The 23,540-nt window shown below is 43.6% G+C and overlaps 1 protein-coding gene across 3 annotated transcripts in view; it reads left to right on the top strand.

The window, feature by feature from the left end:
- The window catches only part of RGS9 (regulator of G protein signaling 9), a 73,974-nt gene continuing 50,434 nt past the window's right edge, over positions 1-23,540 (top strand). For 2 of the 3 annotated variants that reach the window (XR_014561331.1, XM_083727534.1), the window contains exons 1-7: positions 1-211; positions 7,552-7,648; positions 14,354-14,404; positions 15,217-15,323; positions 19,117-19,168; positions 21,961-22,019; positions 22,874-22,950. Coding sequence is in view for 2 of the 3 variants with exons in the window: in XM_083727534.1 (XP_083583660.1) it covers positions 149-211; positions 7,552-7,648; positions 14,354-14,404; positions 15,217-15,323; positions 19,117-19,168; positions 21,961-22,019; positions 22,874-22,950 (506 nt within the window). In the remaining variant the exon portion in view is untranslated. The remainder of the gene's footprint in view (positions 212-7,551; positions 7,649-14,353; positions 14,405-15,216; positions 15,324-19,116; positions 19,169-21,960; positions 22,020-22,873; positions 22,951-23,540) is intronic. The other variant, XM_083727533.1, reaches the window with a different exon arrangement.

Below are 23,540 nucleotides of genomic sequence, written 5' to 3'. Positions count from 1 at the left end.
TATTCTCTAGGCTGGGGATTTCGAGTCATGCAGTTTGCCTGAAATCAGTAACAAGAGGACCAGCTTCCCTGCAATTGGTTAGGCCGGTTTTTTCTTTTTCTTTCTTCCTCTTCTTTTTGTAGCTTTCGGCTTGGCTAAGTAGACCACCATGACCATCAGACGCATAGATCAAGGGCAGCGTTACAGGCCAAGAATGGCATTCCTGAAAAAGGTAACTTGCTATTATTTTAAGAGTCTACCTGAGAAATAGATGAACTGGCTAGTGCAGGAACCCTGAACACATCTGGGAAACATCTGCCCTCTGACCAGAATTGTATATCACAAAGATTTTTGCATGCAAACAATAGGCATATTATCCGGATCAGGTGTGCTGTTTCTTACAGTTTTCAGAATTAATTATTTTCCAAGGAGCCTATGATTCCATTAGCGGAGTATTTTAAAAAGAACCTTTGCTTGCTGTTTTCCCCAGCCCTTTTGCTACAGAGCAAATAAAGACAAAAATACCCTTGTTTTCGGAAGTCACCGTATGAAAGCAACCTGTTACACACAGTTTGTTTGCGAATGGGAACAGCAATAGCTGCTTGAAATAAAACTGAGCAGCTATAAGCATTTTGGATATATCATTATTTTTTATATTTAAAAATAGCTCTTATTATTTTACCTCATTCATAAGGCTACAATTTCTTGCATGGAGGGTATTTTTTTGCTTTGATGGCCATTAATATTTTAATTTTGAGGGATAAAAGCTCATCACCTCAGGGTTTGCAGCCCTAATTCAGCACTGAACTGTAACCAGGTTAATTTCACGTCCCCCTCCAAGCGTTATTCATTGCTGCAGTTCTATCCTAACCCCATGTAGACCCAGATGTTTTTATGCTGAGGTTATTAATCTAGAGTATCTACAACCCCCTGGTGCTGTACTCCCAGCCTTTCACATAGATTTGGAATCCTATTTATTTAGATAATTTATGACTGCTTAACATTTTTAGGGGGAAAAACCCAACAACTCTAAGCAGCTAACAGATTGGTCTACATCGCATAATCCATTATCCATTATTTGATTTTGGAGAAGAGAGCCAACCTCATTTGCATTCATTTACCTCACTCATAAACGTGCAGAGGAAAGGATGAAAAAAACACACCTTTTTTTCATCAACCTTTTTTGGAGGTAAATGACAGTACAATCTTAACCATATCTGCTCAGAAGTAAGTCATATTGAAGTCACTGGGACTTACTCCCAGGTAAGTGGGGTTTAGACTGCCGCCTAAGCCATTTATTTGAGTAAATATACTTGACATATTGATGGTGTCTTTCCGCCCCCTCAAAAGATGCTGCAAGCTGTTTTCTCTGCCTGTTCATGATCTACTTTAAAGTGGGTGTATATATGCCTTTATAATAGTTTAAGCCTTACAGACAGCATGTTGACAAATAACTATGTTTGGGATTAACTACCTCATTCTTTCCCCCAAAGCATCTATATAAAAGCATTTTATTAGCACCAATATGTGAAAAGAGTTTAAGCAGGCAAGGTATTAGCCCAGCTTTTCTCCCCTGAACGTTCCTGCCTTTTTTGTCTGTGGCTTATCCTGCTGAATAGAATTAGCTGACTTCCCAGTGATATGGACAGCTGCCCATTTCTGGTGTGTGTGTGTGAGATTGTGTGTGCACACACTATGGCACAACATAGGAACACATTCACATCTAAGCTGTTTTAGCTGAGTATCAAACATAGGAGGCAGCGACAGGATTACAAGCAAAAAAGAAAAGAGATGAGAGGGAGTGTGAATTTATTTTGTGTCACAATATTTGTCATACATCACCAGCACTTGTACTTTTCATGCTCAAAGCGGGATACCACAATGTTTTCCTTTGGAACTGTTTGTTCCTAGAGCCTGTCAAGATTTATTTAAAAGAGCAATTGGGCCATGTTCTGTTTTGATTTACATGCTTGCAAATTCCACAGAAGGCAAGGAGATCAACTCCAGGAGGAACAAAAGATCAGTTTAGGAATTACATTTTCCTTATATTAAGACAGCTGGCGTAGCTCAGTCGGTAGAGCATGAGAGCCCAATGTTGGGCAAAGTATTCCCACATTTCAGGGGGTTGGACTAGATGACCCTTGTGGTCTCTTCCAACTCTATAAATTCAATGATTCTACCAGAATATGCTTGTACTTAAGCCAAAACACACACAGAGATCTTTCTTTTTTTTTGCCACAGATTATAATAAATTATCCTCATATTGTTCACTTGTCATAAAGCACAAGATGAAACTGGATCCAGTTTATAAAAAATGCCCACAGGTAGTAAAGATGGGATAGTAGTGATCATGTCCACATATTTGTGTCTTCATCTTGCCTTCCTCTAATATTTAAAAAGAAGTTGCAGGGCTCACCCCTCTCTCTTTTGAGCCTTACTGCAACAACCTAAGTCCCTTGTCTTCCGTTACTTGTTTCTAAAATTTAAAAAGCAATTCCCATTGATGCCTGTGGGAAGCTTTGAGGAAAACGGGGCCTCTTGCGAGATGCTACTGCATACTTCATACCTGAGAATTTGGTCTAAAACTCAAGACACCTGTGGCCACCATTCTGCTGAAGTTAAGCAGGTCTGGGCCTAGTCAGTAACTGGATGGTACTGAGAACCATGCTGCCTTGGGCCCCATAATGCAATGAAAGTTAAATTATACTGCAGTGGTGTTGCCGACCTTTGTCTACTCAGAATAAGCCAGCCTCTTTCAGTTCATTGGGGCATCAGAAGATTGCAGCTGCAAATGACTGTCCCAAACCAGTCAGTCATGCACTCCTCTTAGGTAGAGAGTCAACAAAGGATGGATTGACAGGATTTGTAGATCGATATCTCAATAACAATAGAAAGATGCCGAAAGCTCAATGGGGGAGGGCTATTGTGTGAGCCTTGTTATATAATACATTATATAGGGCATCTGGCAAACCTGGAACAAGGTGATACAATGTAACATTGGGCTGTTATATGTTCAGAATTTCTTGGACGTAGCCAGGGTTTGTCCTTCGAAAATGGCGTCCAGGCAGAATTTTCTGAAAGTGGTTAAAACGTCTGGGAAAACCTGGATATATGTTAGCACATATTGGAAGTGTTGATTTTTTGGCGATTTCCCTAAAAAATAGGTTAAAAACTTCATTTCTTGTTGAGATTTTTTTTTTGGGGGGGGGGGGAGCGCAACAAACAAACCTCAACAACTTTTGTGTCCGGATTTTCACTTTTTGAAATACGGCAACCCTATGTAGCATAAAGATACTGAGAGAGCAGTAAAAGCAGGTAAGGAAAGGCTTGGGACATCTTTTGACACACCAAGCTGAATGAGAGGTAAAGGACCCCTGGACAGTTAAGTCCAGTCAAAGGCGACTATGGGGCTGTGGCGCTCATCACACTTTCGGGCTGAGGGAGCTGGCGTTTGTCCACAAACAGCTTTCCGGTTCATGTGGCCAGCATGACTAAACTGCTTCTGGTGCAATGGGACACCGTGACGACTGCCAGAGTGCACGGAAATGCCGTTTACGTTCCCGCCACAGTAGTACCTATTTATCTACTTGCACCGGTGTGCTTTCAAACTGCTAGGTTGGCAGGAGCTGGGACAGAGCAACGGGAGCTCACCCCGTCGCAGGGATTCAAAACGTCGACCTTCCGATCGGCAAGCCCAAGAGGTTCAGTGGTTTAGACCACAGCCCCACCCACATCTGGGAGGTACTAAGATATGGCAACATTGATGTTTTTGCTGCCTGCCCATGACCGCAAGGATAAGATTGTTAAGTATACAGTACCCTTATTCCTTCAGTTAAGTTTTCAGTCAGAAACCTATTTCAAGGCGTGCCTGCCGTGTTTCCTGCTGCTTCCCCTCAAGTTTCTTATTCAGTGTTTAGCACATCAGTAGATCCAGGGCCTTGTTGGTACTGGCCCATAGTCCTTCAAATCAGAGGGCACACACACAGCCTCCCTCACGCACTTGTGCAATATGTGCTGGGGTCCTAGAGCTGCACCAGATAGCTCCACTGCTTGCTAGCCTCATCTTCGGGATAGACAGATCTGTTAATTTTGGTTTGTCACACAGCTCAGCGCAAGGATGCCAGCCTAGGAAGTTTGGAGGTTCCTCTGCTCTCTCACATGCAGATTCCACAGTGGAAGCTGAGTCGCACCCTGATACTTTCAACAATTTCCATTAATATGTGTGCTGTCATACAATTTAATTTGTTTAAAGAACCACACTGCAAAATTTGGAGAAGTGTAAATTTCAAAAGATAGCCTTGTTTCGATTTGCTATATTATTTCAGGAAGTGCGAATGAGGTAGGCTTGCGTTGAAACACAAACTGAATTGAATTTCTCCCCATTCCTTCCTCGACTGTTATGCAAACTAGCCCTTCTGGGCATTGGTTGGCCTGCCAGCATGGCTAGCAATTTTTAATATATCGGAACTCTTAATAAGCAGCCACTTTCCTTCTCAGATGAGGGAAAAGGCCTGCTGTGTTCTCATCAGCAAAAGGCATGGTTTGTGGCTGAGTCAGTACAGCAGCACCTAATGAAAGCTTCCTACCCAATCTCCCTTGTTCACTTTGATATATATATTATATTTCTTAAATGACAAGAGGGCACTCGGCGGGAAGAGGGAAGTGACAAGCCTCTGGAGTTATTTGCTCATTACAAAAACAGTATGCCCTGCACCATCCGACTGATCCGAGTTTTCTGAACACACTGTTTGCTCTTTACAGAGGCAAGTACATAGGGATGAGGCAGCAGTAGGGATGTGTTTGTGTATGTTAAGAACCTGCGGGCTCAAAACAGCACAGCCTGACAAATTACTTTGGCCAAAGACCTAGAGGGGCTTGGGAGATTCGCTTCGTTTTGAACACAGTGAGACTTGCAGCAAGATTCTGATTTTTACTGAAGATTCTATGGAACGTTTCTGACTTCTTCCTATTGTTCAGGGGAATTAAATTAGGCAAATGCATGAAAATCTGGTCTGCGACACTTGAAGGCTTGGGCGCGCATGTACTTGGCCATTCTTTGAATCCTTGAAAGGACTTGTTCGCATATACATATTATGATTTCTGCAAGAAACATCGGGGTTTCCTGCAGCAAACACAAATGGCGGATAGCATACATTTAGGGACATGTGTCTGGGATCCATAGATGTATTACTAGTGCTTTTTGATGCAGTTATTTGGGTGTGTTAAGTGTTAAGACATAACCACCACGTGCCAGGTCCTTGCCACATGCATTCTGGGTTATGTTCAAGTGAATGAAAGGTGAACAGGATGGAACCGTCTTCGGTGGCATCAGTAGATATTGGGAATGTCATTGCTCCTTCTTGACTTACCGTACCTTTCACATTTGAAAAAAGTACACTATGCCCCAGGCTCTAAGCAATCCATTTTATTCCACTGTGACCAGAGCCTTCTTGGTAAAATGGAAGAGATGTGAGCGGCATTAGCACTTTCCTGTAACTTCTCCAACTGCAGGACATAATTTTTTATCCCTCCCATAGACAATAAAGTTTTTTTAAGGAGAAGGACATATTTCCAAATTATTGTGGGTTTTAGGTCAATACTTTCAAATCAGGAGACAATTTCTCCAGCCCCATGTGTTATGCAGGTGTGCGGTCTTCATGTCCAAAAATGAGACTTATCTGCCCCTTTCTTGCAGAGGTTGAATGTTCCTGCAGTTACTCCAGCCCCTACCTGCATACAACAGCTGCTTTATTTTATTACAGAACAACAAGATGAGGGACAGAAGTCCTTATCCTATCCTGCACATTCTTCAACTCTCCACACTGAGCTGGGACAGGCCCTATGATCTCTTATGAATATATTGTCGAGTATAGAGTTCTTTTGTCCTGCATCAAGCTGGAACAACAGGCAGATGCCCTTTCGTTTCCCCCTCCCTTCTGCTGGGAAGGAGGAGAAGGGAAAATACAAATGTGTGACCTGTACATCATGAGTCACAGTGGCACCATTTTATAGCTCAGCACACCTTCAGTACCAGCAAGAGGAGCAGATCAGCCTGCCTTGTCTACTGAGTGCTTTGCCAGAACAGGTAGAGCAACATTCTGGCTTCTGCTCTCAGGTGCCCTTGTCTCCTCCTCCCCACCACACTTCCATTTGAATCCCCTTTCTGTTCCTCATACCAGTGGCTGCCGTTTGCTTTCCAGGGACAGCAGACATATGTTAACAGCAAGAGCTCCTGACTGACGCACAGTTCTCCTCCGTAGTCAATGTCAACCGAGGTTGTAGTTGTCTTGGTCCGCAAGTGCAAGTGGTCAGCTGGTTTGGTGAATGTGGTAGTACTCCTTTTCCTCTCCCCCCACTATCTAGCATAGTGGTCTGTGGATCATAAGAAAAGAAGGAAGACTTGTTACACCTTAGGCCAAGGGTAGCCAACTGCTCAGGTGCTGTTAGACCACAACTCCTATAATCCCAGGACTTTGGCCATGCTGGAGGGATTGATGGGCGTTGAACAACATTTGTATTTTCACCATGTTGACTACCCCTGCCTTAAGCTTTCTCTTTTTGCTTTGCCTTGTGTCTGTGCCTTTTGCAGCCACCTAGATTCTTAATTCCTGCCTGCTTTGTTTATTTGCTTCTTATGATTAGGGATGGGCAGCCACCCACCTGATTGGCTCCCAAAAATGTTGGGTTGCTCAAGTTGAATAGTAAAAATAAAAAACCTCAATAAAGTTTTTAAGTACGTTGATGAATCTCAGCCGTGCCTAGCAATGGACTTTGAGGCTGGAATTTCAAAGAATACTTGAGCAACTCAGTTCTTCCTTACTTCCTTCTCTCCTCTTCCCTGCTGTTATCTATCTTGCCCAAGAACATCATAATCCCATTGGGAAATGTGGGGTGGGAATGGGAAGCAGGAGAGCAGGATGAGCTCTGGCAGGTAAGAGTGTTGTTGTTTAGTTGTTTAGTCGTTTAGTCATGTCTGACACTTCGTGACCCCATGGACCAGTCGCCAAAGTATTGGAGCCTCCGCTTCAGGATCTGTCCTTCCAGTGAGCACTCAGGGCTGATTCCTTAAGAATGAAGAGGTTTGATCTTTTTGCAGTCCATGGGACTCTCAAGATTCTCCTTCAGCACCAAATTCAAAAGCATCAATTATTCGGCAATCAGCCTTCTTTATGGTCCAGCTCTCACTTCCATACATCACTACTGGGAAAACCATAGCTTTAACTATTTGGACCTTTGTTGGCAAGGTGATGTCTCTGCTTTAAAAGATACTGTCTAGGTAAGAGTACCTGACCGCTAATGTAATGCATTCCTAGTGAGAAGTATGTGTATTATAAGTAGTAGCTGTCACTGGAATGCTTTGACCACCAAATGCAACAACAAGCATCATGGGACACACGAAATACTCATTTGGTTTTTCTGTAATAGAATAACACCACTGGAATAGCTATGAAATTGATGGGATATTGGAAGAGAAAGTGAGGCCGACCAAACTTCTTGACTCTCTTGATTTTGTTCTACATGCTCAACACATTCCCCCTGTTTTTCTTAACACGCTCCTGCTCCAATTTGCAGCTGGAAGTTCTGTTGGTGGAGATGCAGGACCCAAGTTCTGGCATCAAAACGCACGCTCAGAAGGTCACGGTCGTCGATATCCCGCATGCAATGACTGGTAAGTCTGACAGTAGCAGCTACAAAGTGCAACAGAAACCATTTACCCCCTTTTGTATAAAATAATCCGACAGTCAAAATTACACAGTCCTTCAGCCGCAAGGGGACTGCCATCCTGACACTGCAAAAGAAGACAATTTATGATAAGGAATGTTTGTGCTGTCGTGGGATCACAAAATTGGGAGCAAAATATCCAACCTACCCCTAGGCCTGTAAATCACAGCAGTCCTTCCCTCAGAACACACTGAATCTGAAATAGGCAGGTAGCGGTGGTGCTTTGAAGTTGCGAGCCTGTCATTACTGTCTACTGAGTATTCTACAACAACAATTGTACTCTGGTGCCTGCCAGCTATGTTCACACAAGGGAACCCTGCAAACATACTCTAAGCACCTCCTTGTGGGTTGCTATTATTATTATTTTTCTAAAAAAGCAAGCTCCAGAACATGTTGTAAATACTTTACTACCATTTTGCCCTTGTCATATGTACCAAACCCTCTTCACTGAAGACAAAGGTGTCCTGGAAGTCAGTTGAAATTAGCAGGTATAACTGGAAGGGGAAGTTATGGTTCACAGTAGTTCCTTTGTGCCTTTATGAGGCAGAGGTTCTCTTGTGCCCTTGGCAAGGAGCTGTATTTGTGCCTGCCCCCCTCCCTTGTGTTTGTCTGCTGAGGCGCCCAGAGGAGATGTGTGCCTCACCTGGTTGCCCAGAGCAGCGGAAGAGTGGCCCAGTGAGGACTCGGGTAGATGGGTGGGTGAAATCCTTGCCACTACAAGCCAAGAGTGGAGAGGCATGATTTCTGCGCTCTCCTGGGCCTGCGTCCTTGTCAGGGGGTCAACCCTGACCCACCCCTAGGTATGCCCCTGTTATGAGAAGCATCGGTTTGATCTTTCTAATGAAGGAACTAAACTGCAGACCATCGCCAAGTGCATTGTGGTTGAATTCAGTGGAAAACCAGAACCACACAAATGTGCTTAAAAGTTCAGTCCAAGGGGTAGATTCACATAAGAAAATAGAACTTGTTCGTTTCTTTTTAGCTAGGACCACTCGGGTGCTGATTGTATGACGAGTTCCACCATTCCCTGGTAATATTCCAATAAGTTCAGGAGACCAGCTCTTAACCCACAGATTGTTCCTTTCAGTGTTCCAAGGCACTGAGAGAAAGTGCAGCCCCTGCCTGTCCCACACTGTTTCTTTGCCAATCTGATGATTGCTGTAGCCAGCAGATTTTAATTTTGCTCCACAACAGACAGAGGAGAGGAGTGGGTCATGTTCACCAGCTGCATTCTGTCATTGTGTCTTAGAATATTTAAAGGCATAGGCTCAGTCTCTCAGTGAAGAACCAACAGCCCTGTAGGAACCTGTTTTAGTGAGTTTGCCAAATGAGCATGGACTCACCCGGAACAATTGTTGACTTATTCAAAAGAATGAGGTTGATTTTTAACTTCGCTACAAGGTGTGTACAGAAAGTTGCCCTGAGGTCGGGGAAAACAGTTCTGTGAAATTTTCCAAGACCACACTCTGTCTCGCCAGAAGCTGAACACTAAATTTGTTAAAACTGATTGGTATTTATATCGACTTTATTGCTGTTTTGTTTGCTTTGTTTCCCCTCCCTGATATTGATCGCAATGTTATTGGTGTTGCTATTATTATTGCTAGTTGCCTTGAGTGTTATTCGACAAAAGATGGAACAAATTTTTGACTAATGAATAACAAGCACCTGAGAGCTTTATGTCAAAAGCCAGGAATGGAGAGATGACTTGAGAAATGTACGGTATACCTCTGAGACAAAGCCAGCCTCTTCTTGGTTGATAGTACCACTGAAGTCAACAGAATGACTTAAGAGTGCTGAAACGTACATTGCATCGGTTTGCACTAAGCCAAACCTTGGTTTAGCATGGCATGGGAGTTAAAGAACTGGGGAGAAGCAAAGTAACTGTGAGTTCCTCTCCAGGAGACTGGATATCAGTGCAGTCTTGGTACACCATAGTTTGACTGGCTGTGTCATGTGAATCAGTACACTATTTATTTATTTGTTTGTTTGTTTGATATATTTGTATGCTGCCCTGTGGTTAAAAAATCCCAGGGCAGTTTGCATATTAAACAAATAGAATCCAATCCATCTAGGTAGTCAGCATTCACATGAGAATATCAACATTCACCAAACTTTTAACATCTCCTATAACAGTATAAAACCAGTCTTGTCTCTGACTGAGGCAACAGGAAAATGGGATACTTTCTATTTTTAAATCATAGCTGCCTTTCTCTGGATGTTAAACATCTGTACAGTCCTGCTAACACTGCATTTTTATAATTGAAAAGGTTTTTGGGGGTTAGCATCTGATTGTAAGGCTTCCAACAAGTAGGGGTACAGTTTTCCATGTTTTCCCCAACCTCTGCAGCTCCAGCTCCCGATATCAGCTTCAGAAGGTTGGGGAACTCTCCAGAGCATGTTTACGGTGCATTGTGTGTTTCTTTGGTTTCTGGGTGTGCATGCAGGGTAGAGGGAGGAATAACTGAAAAAAATCTTTCTTATTGTCATTAAATAAGTTTCTGTGCCGAGGACCACAAGGTGGTTTGCAAAATAAAGACCTAAAATTATATACCATAGTAACAAATGAAAACAATACCCTGCAGTTTTAAAGGCCATAGATTGTTTCATTGGCCAATGGCACCTAAGAAGATATGCAATGAAGGAAACCTTATTACTGCAGTGCATTGCACAAGGGGCTGCCTTTGAAGATGGTTCAGAAACTGCAGCTAGTGCAGAGTTCATTGGCCAGATTGTTGATCAGAGGTAGGAAGTCTGAGCATATAGCGCCATTTTTAGCATAGTTGCACTGGCTGCTGATCAGCTCCCAGACTCAATTTAAAGTGTTGTTTTTGAGCTATAAACCCCTATGAGGACCAGGACCCTAATACCTTAGGATCCGCCACTCTCTGCATGAATCTACTCAGACCCTGTGTTTGTCATCTGAGTCCCTACTTGATGTGCCCCACTGAGGGAGGCCTGGAGGGTGTCAACACAAGAATTGGCGGCTCTTGAATAGTTGAATGTTTGTGTTTCAACAATGCTCCTGGCACCATCATTATCAGGTAAAGATATTCCTGTTCACCCAAGAATTCGGCTTTTAGGGTAAGATTTCCCCCTTTTATGTTATTGCAGGATGAGCATTTTTAGTCAATGATTAATATCATTTGGATGCATTTTATTTTACACACTGTACAGTCATACCTTGGGTTGAAGTAGCTTCGGGTTGAGCATTTTCGGGTTGCACTCCGTTAGGCGTTACTTCCGGGTTTCAACGCTCGCGCATGCGCAAACGCTCAAAATGACATCATGCGCGGAAGCGGTGAATCGTGACCCGCAGACGCGATCCCGTTCGTATCCAGAGGTACCACTGTATCTTTTTTTATCATTATAAGCTGCTTTGAGGTACTTTATGGAGTAAGCGACAAATAAATGCAGCTGAGCAACACCATTGGCTACAACTCTATGAACTTTAGAGATCTTAGGCCACACTCTCGCCTGGAATAAACAGGAACGGCTCCACTCACATCGTGCCAGGGATGGATGATGTTTCCCCAGGATTCAGAAAATAAGCACCGCCTCTTTAAGGGAAAAGAACAGGTGCAAGCTGGGTTGCCTAGCACAGGTCTGCATTACAGGCTAATCTTTTAATTTCATCTATTTCAGGAAGCAGATAGTAGGGATAAGAGCTCCTGGCTGCTTGGCAAAAGTCTCAAGTGATCAGCACAATGTCAGGAAAGGTTAACATTTTTAATCTGCATTGTGGAGGCATTTGCAGATGAAGATTAGGACATGCTCAGGGAGGGAGTGCATTCCTGAAGCCTTGCCCTATTTAAAACTTCTAGTTTTAACCTGTCCTACAGTGCAGAGTACAAAGATAGGTGGCAGAAACAGGGGTGGCTTAATGCCAGATTAATTCATGATATGTATTAAACTCTTCTCCCGACTCCAACTGGTTGATATCATATTTTTTCCTGTATGTATCTATGTATGTATATTTTTAATGCCTTTGAAACAAAGCACTCTGTGGCTTATTTATCATTTTCCTCCACCCAGTCAATTCCCCTACAGCTCACCAAACATACCTCTGTTGAAGATGGTAATGTCTCCTTTTGTATTGGTTCCATGCCTCCTTTTATTTTGCTCCCCAAGTTACAAGCTCTGGCCTCTGAAACCTGACATCTCTCTTTGTGTTCCATTTTAATTTACAAACCACTAATTGAATTGCACAGTTCCTGGCTAGCTTGCCCTTTCTCTTTCGCACAGGAAATAATAAGGTTCCCAATGAGTCACCTTGTCGAGAGAACACAATTCCGTTTCCCCTGATGTTGGATTATGATTTAGCCTTTCAGTGGCAATCCTGAATACTCTCCCTCTTTCACGAAAGTATGCAGTAAAACATATGCATTGAGAACTGGCAGGAATATGAGCTTTTAGAAAGCAGAGGGATTTAGATTAGAGTCATAATATTAACTCCCGAAGTGTTTTTTTTTTTTTAAAAAAGACCAATTTCCCCCAACCTGGTGCCCTCCAGATGTTTTGGTCTAAAACTTCCTGTCAGCCCATTTGCTATGAAGGAGTTGGTGAGAGGATGAGAAGGCAGTTATTCCATCTTACGGCTTTTAGAATTTGAACAGGAAGTGCAACATCACAAGAACAGAGCATCTCCTGTCATCCCACCCCTCTTGCCTTGGTTGCTGTATTGCTAAGATTTCCATGTCACCTCTGATGTCTGTAACCAAATGAACCAGAATAGTTTACTGCCCTGAAACTGCTTTGTTCCCAGATAGCTAACTTTCAACTTCAGATTCTCTGTGTTTCCATTCCCCCCCCACACCTTAATTTTAGTTCTCCACATTTTCAAGTCAGTTAAAAATGACATAAAGGATTTTGAATGCTCATCAAGGAAAGGGATGTAAACGCAAATATTCATCCTGCTTTTTTAAAAACAGAGCTTCATTAAAAAAAGTATGACCAACCAACCTGTGACTCAGAAACTGTGTTAGAAACTGAAATATGAAAGCTAGGAGCTAAATGGAACCTTAAACCTTGGTTATGGGTGCCGCAATGGAGTGTTTAGGCACACTTTTTTATAACAATAATACAAAACTGAAATTGAATGAAGTGCAGCTAAAGTCTTGTGTTCATTTTTCACGTGGTCTAGTCCTCATCTAAAGAGTGCAAAAAAAAGCCATGCTTCCTGAAATATACTTGGAGTCGAGAGTGGATTTCATGCTCTTTATTCAGCTCATAGTGGTGAGGAGGAATGCAAGTTCCCCCAGAATGTCTGCTTTATATACATTATTTACACAATGGGCCCCACGTGATTGGCTAATTCCAGGATTCACCTGTAGGCCAATCAGGTTGCAGATTCACTTCCATCTGGAGCTGGATTGGGTGGCTCCTGTGGACCAATCAGACTGCTGCATTCTGGATCCTATTGTTCTGGGACCAATCAGACTGCTGCATCCTGAATCCTATTGTTCTAGGACCAATCTGATGCATTTTGGATCCTATTCAACTCAGTATATAACACTTCCCTTGCCCACCCCTCTAATATTCTTATGAGGGTCCCTTCTCCATTCTTCAGAGAGTGGCTGGAAGTGGGGAGGCAGAAAAAGGCCCTCTACTTCCAGCAGTGGCAGTTTTAATCTGAAATCTTAGGCGCAGTAGTGTGCCCAGAAACTGCTGCCATTAATGAAATCCCCTGTCACAAAATGCGCCTGGAACAATGGGAGTTTCGAACACTGTGCGCATGGTTTCCCAGATTCTCCTGGTCCCTGTTGGAGTAGCAAGTTGAAGCCAGGCGAGAGACTAGCTAGGAGACAGACTCACCGGGAGAGTTGTGAACCATAGCTCACTCCATCAACTCTGCTGTGGCAGGGCAGCTGCATCAGGCCTCCTCTCCCCTCAGCTGTCATTTGGGGGTAGCCATTCTAGCTGCATTAATGGGGGAAATAGGAATCACGTGTCATTTCATCAGCTTTGCTGAATGCAATGTTCCATCAAGTACCTCCTTCACAGAACTGTTCCAGCTGGTCATCATAGGAACATCTGGTGTAGGAAATTGGTGGCCAAGCTTTGATTTTGATTTTTCTTTCCTTCCTTACTGTCCCTTGTGTGTCAAGGTTGTCCGCTTTCCAGTGGGCGGCGTTGCGGGTGGGCATCGGGCCCGCAGTGATCTGGCTAGGGGCGGAGGCCAACGCTATCCGGCCGCTGTCCAATCAGCACTGCGCTGGCAAAACTTAAACCACGGTGCGGCTGTGGGACAGCCCTCTCGCGCCCTTCGCCGGATTTCCCACCCGCCCACCCTCTTTTTATGCTTTGCTATGACACCGCCTTGCTATGGACAAATGTTTGCCCTTCTGAGACAAATCAATAAGATATCAAATACAAAGAGAAATGAAAGTGGGACGAGCGTACAAGTGACCGTCACTTTTTCAACCCACGTTTGAAACCTATCTGGAAAAAAGCCAAGCTGTTACCCATTTCCAGTCTGACAAGTCTCTTGTAGTGGCTGAGGATGGGAGTTGCAGGTCTGGATCTGCCTTTTCCTCAGGGGCGGGGGGGGGGGGGGCTTTCTAGATGAGAGGCGGTTCTTGTAAGCAGGTCGCGGAGGTCAGAATGTGAAGTTTTGTTATTCTGATGATTTACACTGTCTGCTCTTGCTTCCCAGGTTCTGATATGCTACAGTGGCTTATGCAGCGACTGCAGATTACCGACGAAGGTGAGTTTTGGCGGGAAACACGGGTGGCGTTTAGTCCAGCTTCCTCCCCACCCTTTCCCTCTTCTCTCCCCCCGCCCCCCCAGTACGGTGGTACCTTGGTTCTCAAACACCGAAAACCTGGAAGTAAATGTTCCGGTTTTTGAATGTTTTTTGGAAGGCGAATGTCTGATTGGCTATTGTTTCCAGGGCACCTGCACCAATCAGAAGCTGCGCCTTGGTTTTCAAACATTTTGGAAGTCATACTGATTTCCAGAACAGATTAAGTTTGGCGCTTTTGTTTTTGCTATTTATTTTGCATTTTCGTTTTTGATTCTTTTTCGGTTAATTCGTTTTTGCGACTGTGTGGAACCCAGTTCAGCTACTGATTGATTGATTGATTGATTGATTGTGTGACTGCGGAAATGGATAAAAGCCCCCCATCCAAACAATGACTATCATCAGTGCAGGGAAGAAAAAAAATAATAATTTTAATTTTTATCATCTACAATACTGTCTTATTTATTGAATAGTACAGTACATTGATTATTGCTTTCATTTTATGGATAAATGGGCTCTTTAGATAGCAAAATTCATGTTAAATTGCTGCTTTAGGGGTTGCTTTTAAACGTCTGGAACGGATTAATCCGTTTTGCATTACTTTCTACGGGAAAGGGCACCTTGGTTTCTAACGCTTTGGTTTTGGAACAGACTAAGTTTGAGAACCAAGGTACCACTGTATTTGAATTCTTGTCTTTTTAATAGCTGGTTGCTTCTGCATGTTTGGCCGTGCTCTGTGTGCGCCAGTGAAGGCAGCTGATATCTTTCTTTTTTAGAGGCACTCAGTTTGGGAAGTATGATTATCAGGTACGGATACATCTATCCTCTTCAGGATTCGAAGAATCTGAATCTCAGACCAGACAGCAGCCTCTACAGGTTTCAGGTGAGCAGAGCAGTGAGCCACACGCAGGAGAAATGGAAGCCTGCTAAGGTCTTTTAGACTTTTCACATAAACTTCATTCGCATATCAGGTAAAACCTTTTTCAACTCAAGGTTGACACTGCTTCATAGAGAACTGCACTGGGACTGCAACACAGAGGAACCAGGACTCGAGCTGCAGAGGGAACTCTTTACATTTCTACAGTCAGCAGTGCTCCAGCCATGCAAAAAATGGACTCTCCATCCTAGCAAGGCCTTATCCCAGTTCAAAACACTTGAGCCCAAGGGAGGGGTGTGGCCTAGGAAGAAGGGGCATGGCCTGGGGGAGAGAGAGACTGTTGCATGTGGCCTGGAAGGCCCACTTGGCCTCTGGGCCTGAGGTTCACCACCCTTCCATGAAATCAAGGATAAAATTAACAATGGTTAAATGTGAAAGAGCAGCATGCTAATTCTTGTTGCTGAAATTGTGGGCGCTTTGTTGTTACCTGAAGGGACGTGGGTGGCGCTGTGGGTTAAACCACAGAGCCTAGGACTTGCTGATCAGAAGGTCGGCGATTTGAATGTCTGTGATGGGGTGAGCTCCCTGCTCCTTCCAACCCAGCAGTTCGAAAGCACGCCAGTGTAAGCAGATAAATAGGTACCACTCCAGCAGGAAGGTAAATGGCATTTCCGTGCGCTGCTCTGGTTCACCAGAAGCGGCTTAGTCATGCTGGCCACATGACCCGGAAGCTGTACGCCGGCTCCCTCGGCCAATAAAGTGAAATGAGCGCCGCAACCCAGAGTCGGTCACGACTGGACCTAATGGTCAGGGGTTCCTTTAGCTTTTACCCAGCTCCAACTGGTGCCACTCTAGGGAGGAAATAAGCCAAAGCAAGGGTGCCAACAGGAATAAAATGGGGGGGCAGGTAAGCCCCACCCCACATAATCAATTACAAAACGCCCACACCATTTGAATGGAATGCCCATCAACTTTGAGGGGTGCCTGCCCTCCCCCAATATTTTATTGGGGGGAGGGCAAAGGGACCTCAGCCCATAGGAGTTGGCTCCTGTGAGTCATAGTCTTGTTTGGCATCTTTACTGAACCGGGACTCGTTTTCACCAAACCATGAGTGGTAAGCCAGGAACAAACCTTGGCTTCAGATTGTGGTTCATTTGAAGAGAAACCACAAGCCTGGATTTAGATGTAATGAAAAGCCAGAGTATTACTTGATTCTTCCCTCGGGTTGTAGCACCTGGGATGGGGGTCACAAACAGGGACCTTTCAAGCAACATCCATCTGCATGCTCCTTGTTCATGTTAAGCGATGCTTTTATTTTAACGATGGTTTAATAGGATAGGTGAAGTGGGCCACAGACGTTAAGACTTCTTTAAAGCCTTTGGCAATTCATTCCTGCATGAGTTCGCTCTTAACTCTGAGAAGCTTCTCACAGTCCTTTCAATCTGTGACTTTGCCTTATCTTTCACCTCGGTCCTTCTTTGTCAGCCTTTAGGAAACGTTGAAAGATATCCTTATTTGGAAGACTTTTTCAGTGGCTTCATTGTGCTACATTTAGCTTTTTAAAATGTTTTAACTAGATTGTTTTAATGTTAGCAGGTGCGCAGCTCAAATAACTGCGTAGGGATGCCGTAGAGGAAGGGCTACAGCTGTAATTTTACTGTTCATTATTTTTAAACTATACTGTGATCTGTGTACATGTCACTTTACAAAGAGTAGGTATGATGGGTTCCTCAGCAACCTAAAAATACACACAAGGAAAATTGTTCTCTTCTTTGTTGGGTCCCTTTCCTGGCTGTGCTGCACTCTGAGGGCAGTTTTTGTTAACTCAGCAAGGCCCCAGCACTAAGTTAGCCACAGGACATCATTTTTATTGCAATTTGCTTCAGTGTCCCCCTTTAAATGAATTTATTACTGATCTCCCTTTCTCCCTCTAGGTCTCCCTTTCTGCACCACTGCAGGCCTCACTCACCTTCTCTTTTAACCATGCAGCCTTCTGCCTCTGTACCCATCCTTACTTCTTTCACATTTTACCACCAAAAGTTGGCATCCCATAGCACTCTTGTTTTTGCTTTGAAATATTTTTTATTTGATTTTACAAGTGCAAAGTTATAACAATACCAAATATATGTTCATGTTTAGAGATTTCTCTGAATCTCCAGACTCGCCACCATCCCCTCCCTGGGTCCTATTGTCAACATTTTCAACTGCATAATATTTCATCATCCATATTTTATATCTCTCCATATTGTCCATAGTCTTTGTTACATTACAAGTGTTATTAGAATCCTCCAGTGTTTTCATTTGTTTACAGTGGTCTCCTAAATAAATATTTTCCCATAGCATTCTTGCATTGCCACAAGCCTCTCATTTCTGCCACTCATCCAACATGTCTGTTTGTCCATCCCTTTCCCCCTCTTTTTCCTTCTCTCCCTTCACACCATAGTGCTCACCAGGCCCAAGCAGAGCTTGTCTGAGGCCCTGAACAGGAGTCGTTTTAGAATAAAGTTATAAACACAAACAAAAAAGCACCTGGGTCCTTGCAGGACCCCCTGGCTGGCTTTGGCCTCCTAGGCCCAGGACAAGTGTACATTTGGGACCCGCACCCGTATGGTCTGATGCTCGGTCTCTACCCCTATCTTGGTTACTTCCTCTTTCCCCATCTTACTGGGTCCTCGGTTGCTCCCTTTTCCTTCCTCCAGTTCCCATTTTTCTCTGCTTCTCTTTATTGTTCCCCCACTCCACCCCATATGTACTTCTCCTCACTGAATTTGTCAGCAACAGTACACAAAAACTCTCATTTTTAACCCCCTGACAGAATCTGTCAGAGACCTGTGGCCTGGGAAGTTGGCAACAATCCAGGCGAAGAGGAAGCAATGGCAATGTAGTGACACAGCACCCTCCCATTCTCCCCCCCCCCCCGTCTCTCTCACATACATACACAGGAAGGGTGTAGAGATGTTGGGAAATTCTGGTGGAAGGAGGAATGGAAATCGTTGATGTTCATTTACCCATCTCATTTCCTGGACAGACGTCAATTCGGCGAATTTGATTTGCATTCACTGTTGTTGTTATTTTCAGTCTGCAGCTGATAGTCTCCTATGGATAACTCTCTCCAGTTGCATTGTGTTTCCTTTGCATTGAAAGGAATGGTGTGGAATAACATGATAATTACGTGATTAATTGTGCAGAATTTCACTATAGCAGACAGTGTGACCGAATAATGTGGTTTTACGAAAGGCTGAAATGCAGTGGAATGGAAGCAGCACTGCACATGACAAATATGGGTCGGAACGGAAACCAATGCCTTCTTACATCCCTAGTTGGGTGGACCTTACCTATTTGGACCAGAAAGTGGGAAGGGGCCATGAACAATCATTTAAAAACCTCACATAGGGAGAGAGCTGTAGCTTCAACATCCACTGAAAGTTACTATTTTTAGTGTTGTTGTTAATATTTGTATAACCACCCTTCATTTGCAGATATCAGGGTGGCTCAGAGCATAAAAACACATGATAAAAACACAAAATACATATAAAAAGCAAGAACAGAAACAAAACAATAGCCCCCACCCCCAAAGATTGAGGGCTTACCTCTCCCTGCCTTTTTTATTTTATTTGATTCTTTTGTTTTCCAGGCCTCATTTAGAATGGATATAAAATAGCTCAGAACATACATTTACAAAAACATGAAAAATATGCAGGGCTGCCATTCACATGCCAGCTGGTAGAATGATTTAGAGGAATTTAGTTAAAGAATCAATTGATAACCTGGGTCTTAGTTTTTGTGTTCTTTCTTACAGACACCGTATTTTTGGCCCACCCAGCAGTGGGCAGCAGATGATACAGACTATGGTAAGCCATAAGATCGGGAAGGTATTCTCTGCCCTTTTAGTGAAATCTTAAAGGTGTAGATCCATAGCTGTCAACTTTCCCCTTTTTTAAAAGGGAAATTCCCTTATTCTGAATAGGATTCCTCGCAAGAAAAGGGAAAAGTTGACAGCTCTGTGTAAATCATGTGCAATTGGAGGAAAAGATGGAGTAAGTGTTTGTATGAACTCCAAAGATGATGTTTGTAGAAACTAATCAGTTCTGGGAAAGGTCCAGTGGTACCTTGGTTTCCTAACATCTCTGTTGACGAATATTTGGTTTACGTACGTCGTAAACCCGGAAATAAATGCTTTGGTTTTTGAACACGCCTCAGAAGTCGAACATGCCACGCGGTTTCCGCTGAGTGCAAGATCCTGAGGCCTAGCTGTCGGCTGTTGAGTCCTTGGTTTTCGAACGTTTCAGAACTCGAACGGTCTTCCGGAACGGATTACGTTCGAAAACCGAGGTACTTCACTTTGAAGAGGAGGGTACCCGCTTACACTCTCATTTCAACTATCATTAAAAAAAAAAGATTTACAAAACATGCAGATACTGTGGTACCTCGGGTTAAGAACTTAATTCGTTCTGGAGGTCCGTTCTTAACCTGAAACTGTTCTTAACCTGAGGGACCACTTTAGCTAATGGGGCCTCCTGCCGCTGCCGCACAATTTCTGTTCTCATCCAGAAGCAAAGTTCTTAACCCGAGGTACTATTTCTGGGTTAGCGGCATCTGTAACCTGAAGCATCTGTAACCTGAAGCGTCTGTAATCCGAGGTACCACTGTATATAATGCGTTGGACCCTTCCTAGGACTGTAGTACTTCAAGGTATGCATGGGATGTTCACATGTTTAAGCACCTCTTCATATGAAGGCAATCCATTCATATTGAAAACTGGCACGAAGGAGAAAGCTGGTCAGAATCCCTTTTTCCTGACATGCTAGCTATCCGCAGGTAGGGAGTTTTTAACATAGCAGAGCATTTGAATTTACAACCTTCCACTTGTAGTCTGGAGTGTAACAGTACAGGTAAAAGCTGTGTTCCTTGATAATTCTGAACATCTTTAATTGCCTTAGACCTGGTCAATGGTGTGGTAGCAGGTTCCTGAAACTATAGCCTCATAGACGCTGTTCCATGTGGCAAGTTGCAATGTGAAGCAGTACCTCGCACAATTCTGGCAGTGCTGAAACCACCGAAAAGAAGGATTGAAATGACATGTTAAGGCAATCCACACACAGAAAGCCAAGATGCATTGATTGCATATGCAAATTGGGCCATCTGTTTCTTATACTTTTTAGAGAATGTATGTGAATTTTGTTCCCCTCTTTCAGCCTTAAATAAAGAATAAGATTATGTTTTATTAAAGAAATATTCCATAGTCTGATACACCCTTACGTGGGACTAAGTCAACTGAACTTTGGTTTAGCTCAGGGGTAGGCAACCTAAGGCCCGGGGGCCGGATGTGGCCCAATCACCTTCTCAATCCGGCCCACAGACGGTCTAGGAATCAGTGTGCTTTTACATGAGTAGGATGTGTCCTTTTATTTAAAATGCATCTCTGGGTTATTTGTGGGGCACAGGAATTCGTTCTTCTTTTTTCAAAATATAGTCCGGCCCCCCACATGGTCTGAGGGATGGTGGACCCGCCCACGGCTGAAAAAGGTTGCTGACCCCTGCTTTAGCTATTAGTTTACTCAGAGTAGACCCATTGAAATGTATGGGCATTTCTAATGGAGGTCTGTTCTTTTCAGTTGGTCCATTTTGCATATAGCTTGATTGGATGCGGCCCTTACTTTTGCATAAACGTGCTACAGGATTGGACTAAACTTCTTCGGCTTAATTTGGTTTGTGGAATGTGTTATTAGAAATGTGTTAATTTGGCTCCTTAACTTGCCTTCCTCTGCACCTCACTGCCGCATGAATATGTAGCTGAGACACCAGAAATTAGCAAACTGGCTTTAACCAGAGCACAAGGTTAGAATTCACAGCGGGAAAATAAGAACGGAGCAATAAAAACACCACACAAATTGAACAAACCGACACACACACCCTCAGAACATTTTCTCATGCACGACACCAATTTTATGTTGAAATGAAACTGCCGTTCCTTTTCCAATCATGTTGGTATTAGCCAAACCTGCAATTGTGCTGCATTCATTACCCTCTACCTGTGTTAATTATACGCTGCTTAAATTGCCAGCTTTTATGGACACACTGCCTAGTTAGGAGAAATAATTTCCATAGCTAGATATTTAGTTCAAAGAGCTTCAATAAGACTTCCGGATAAAACAAAGCGTGGGAAAGATGGCTGCTTACAGAAAATTCTAGATGTGCATGCCAGGAAAATAGGAGCACTCTCTGCTGAATGGGCTTCTGTAGGAAGTGTGGTCATTTGTTTCTTGAATTCAAAGCCATTCAGAACAACATACAGCTGTTCTGATCTTAGTCCTATACACATTAGTCCTATACACATTAAGAAAAAAGTTACAATCACGGTGAAGCTTACTAACACCACTTAGAATATCCCCCCCCTCCTACATTTGCCCTAAGCTTCCCGCTGCACCAGAGTTGTCACTATAATGCAGATTCCTTTCACTACTCCTGTGGGAATCACCTATTGTGAAAAACAGCATTGGCTGGAGACACAAGCTTATGTGGATCTTGCGCCATGTGGATTCACCCGGGACAAAATCTTTATTTGGAAAAGATGTAATTTTACTTTTCTTTCACTGGGCCTTCTCATTAATTACATGTGTATGTTGTTGTTTTTCATCCCCAGCCATCTACCTAGCCAAGAAAAATATCAAAAGGAAAGGAGTTTTAGAAGAATATGAAAAGGTAAGAAAGTATTATGGCATATTGTGCAAGCTTTTGGCTAAGTATCTTTTGTGCAAGCTTTTTGGTTAACCAAAGGTTGAGGGGCCCCAGTGGGACGTCATAGAAGGCTGCACCAGTATGCATGATGTCGAGAGATGCCACAGGGATCGGCGCAGCCTGGTGTGAGGTCACATTGGCCTGTGCAGTGTCTCCAGGTGCTGCAGGAATCCATGCTGACTAGTGGAAGGTTGCACCAGACTGCACAGCGTTGTATGTGACGACATGTGTTGGCTCCCCCAATCTTGGGGGCAACCTGCGCCTCTGGTAAAGCACATCCATGGCGGTGGAGCATTAAAGCTCAGTAGTGGAACATGTGCTCTGCATGCAGAAGATCACAGTCTCTGACATCGGTCTGGCAGGGCGCCACTGCAGGTTAACTGCAGAAAATACTGGGCTACCTAGGCTGATGATCTGACTTAGCAGAAGGCAACTTCATGTGTTCCTGTAATTCAGCCATGGACTACCAAGATTAGCAGCAGCCCTGAGCTTTTGGATAGTATGTAGTTCCAGCATCATAGATTCACAACTGTAGTGTTTCCGCCCCTACTCTACTTCTCTACTTTCAGATTTTGGTTTTCCCCCTCACCTATTAAACTACATCTGTTAAACAAATTTGTCAGCTTAAATATACACAAAATTGCTACAACAGCAGTGGGCTAAGCTAATAAATCTTACTGAGAAATCTCATCAATCTTACTTGTTCCGTGTTTCGTACGTGTGGCCGTGTGCTGTAGCACTTTATCACATCCTTCGTGCTGCGAGCGAAACAGAAGTCTGTGTCTTTCCTTGCTGTCTCACTGCTGCTGTTTTTCCAGGAAAATTATAACACGCTGCACAAAAAAATCAACCACAAATGGGACTTCGTTGTTATGCAGGCCCAGGAACAGTATAGGTGAGATGCTTAACACTGTTTCCCCCCCTCTTTTCACCTTTGTTTTGAGTGATGCAGTGAGCAGTAAGCAATTTTCAAGTTCTCAGTAGCCGAGGAATTATAACACATTCCCATTCTCTCTAAAACAGCTTTCAAAAATTGACACGGACTCCTGCTACATCTGTGAAACTCTGCCTTTGCTTTTGCACCTGCCTGTTAGCAAATGAGCTTGCAGTTCTGCTTACAAATAACCACACTGGTGGCAGTTTGTGCTGCCTGCTTGAAAGGGGTAAATACTGCTTTCTGTCAATGCAGTTTCATTTTTCTCTGATAATGAGGGTGCCTGACTTGGAAATCCATTTTCAGAGAACTCTTCTACTGATTCTCAGTAGCAGGTTTTTATTTTTGTTAGAGCTGTTGGCAGTAGCTGCTCTTTTGCACTGGCAGGCTCATTGTGCTGGTTTCAGCTAGTGGAATTAGGGTGGTTGGATCTGGCTCAAGCTGTCAATGCTTGGTGATGTCCATCGATATCTTTGACCATGTACTAAGCCAGGGAACCTTAACAAAATGTCTTAAGTGAGTCTACAAAAGCAGAGTTGCTGTGACCTCTG

This window comes from Podarcis gaigeae (genome assembly GCF_964106915.1).
Source record: "Podarcis gaigeae genome assembly, chromosome: 2".
Classification (NCBI taxonomy): Eukaryota; Metazoa; Chordata; class Lepidosauria; order Squamata; family Lacertidae; genus Podarcis; species Podarcis gaigeae.
The sequence above is the reverse complement of the archived record's forward strand: the minus strand, read 5'-3'. Positions and strand labels throughout refer to the sequence as shown.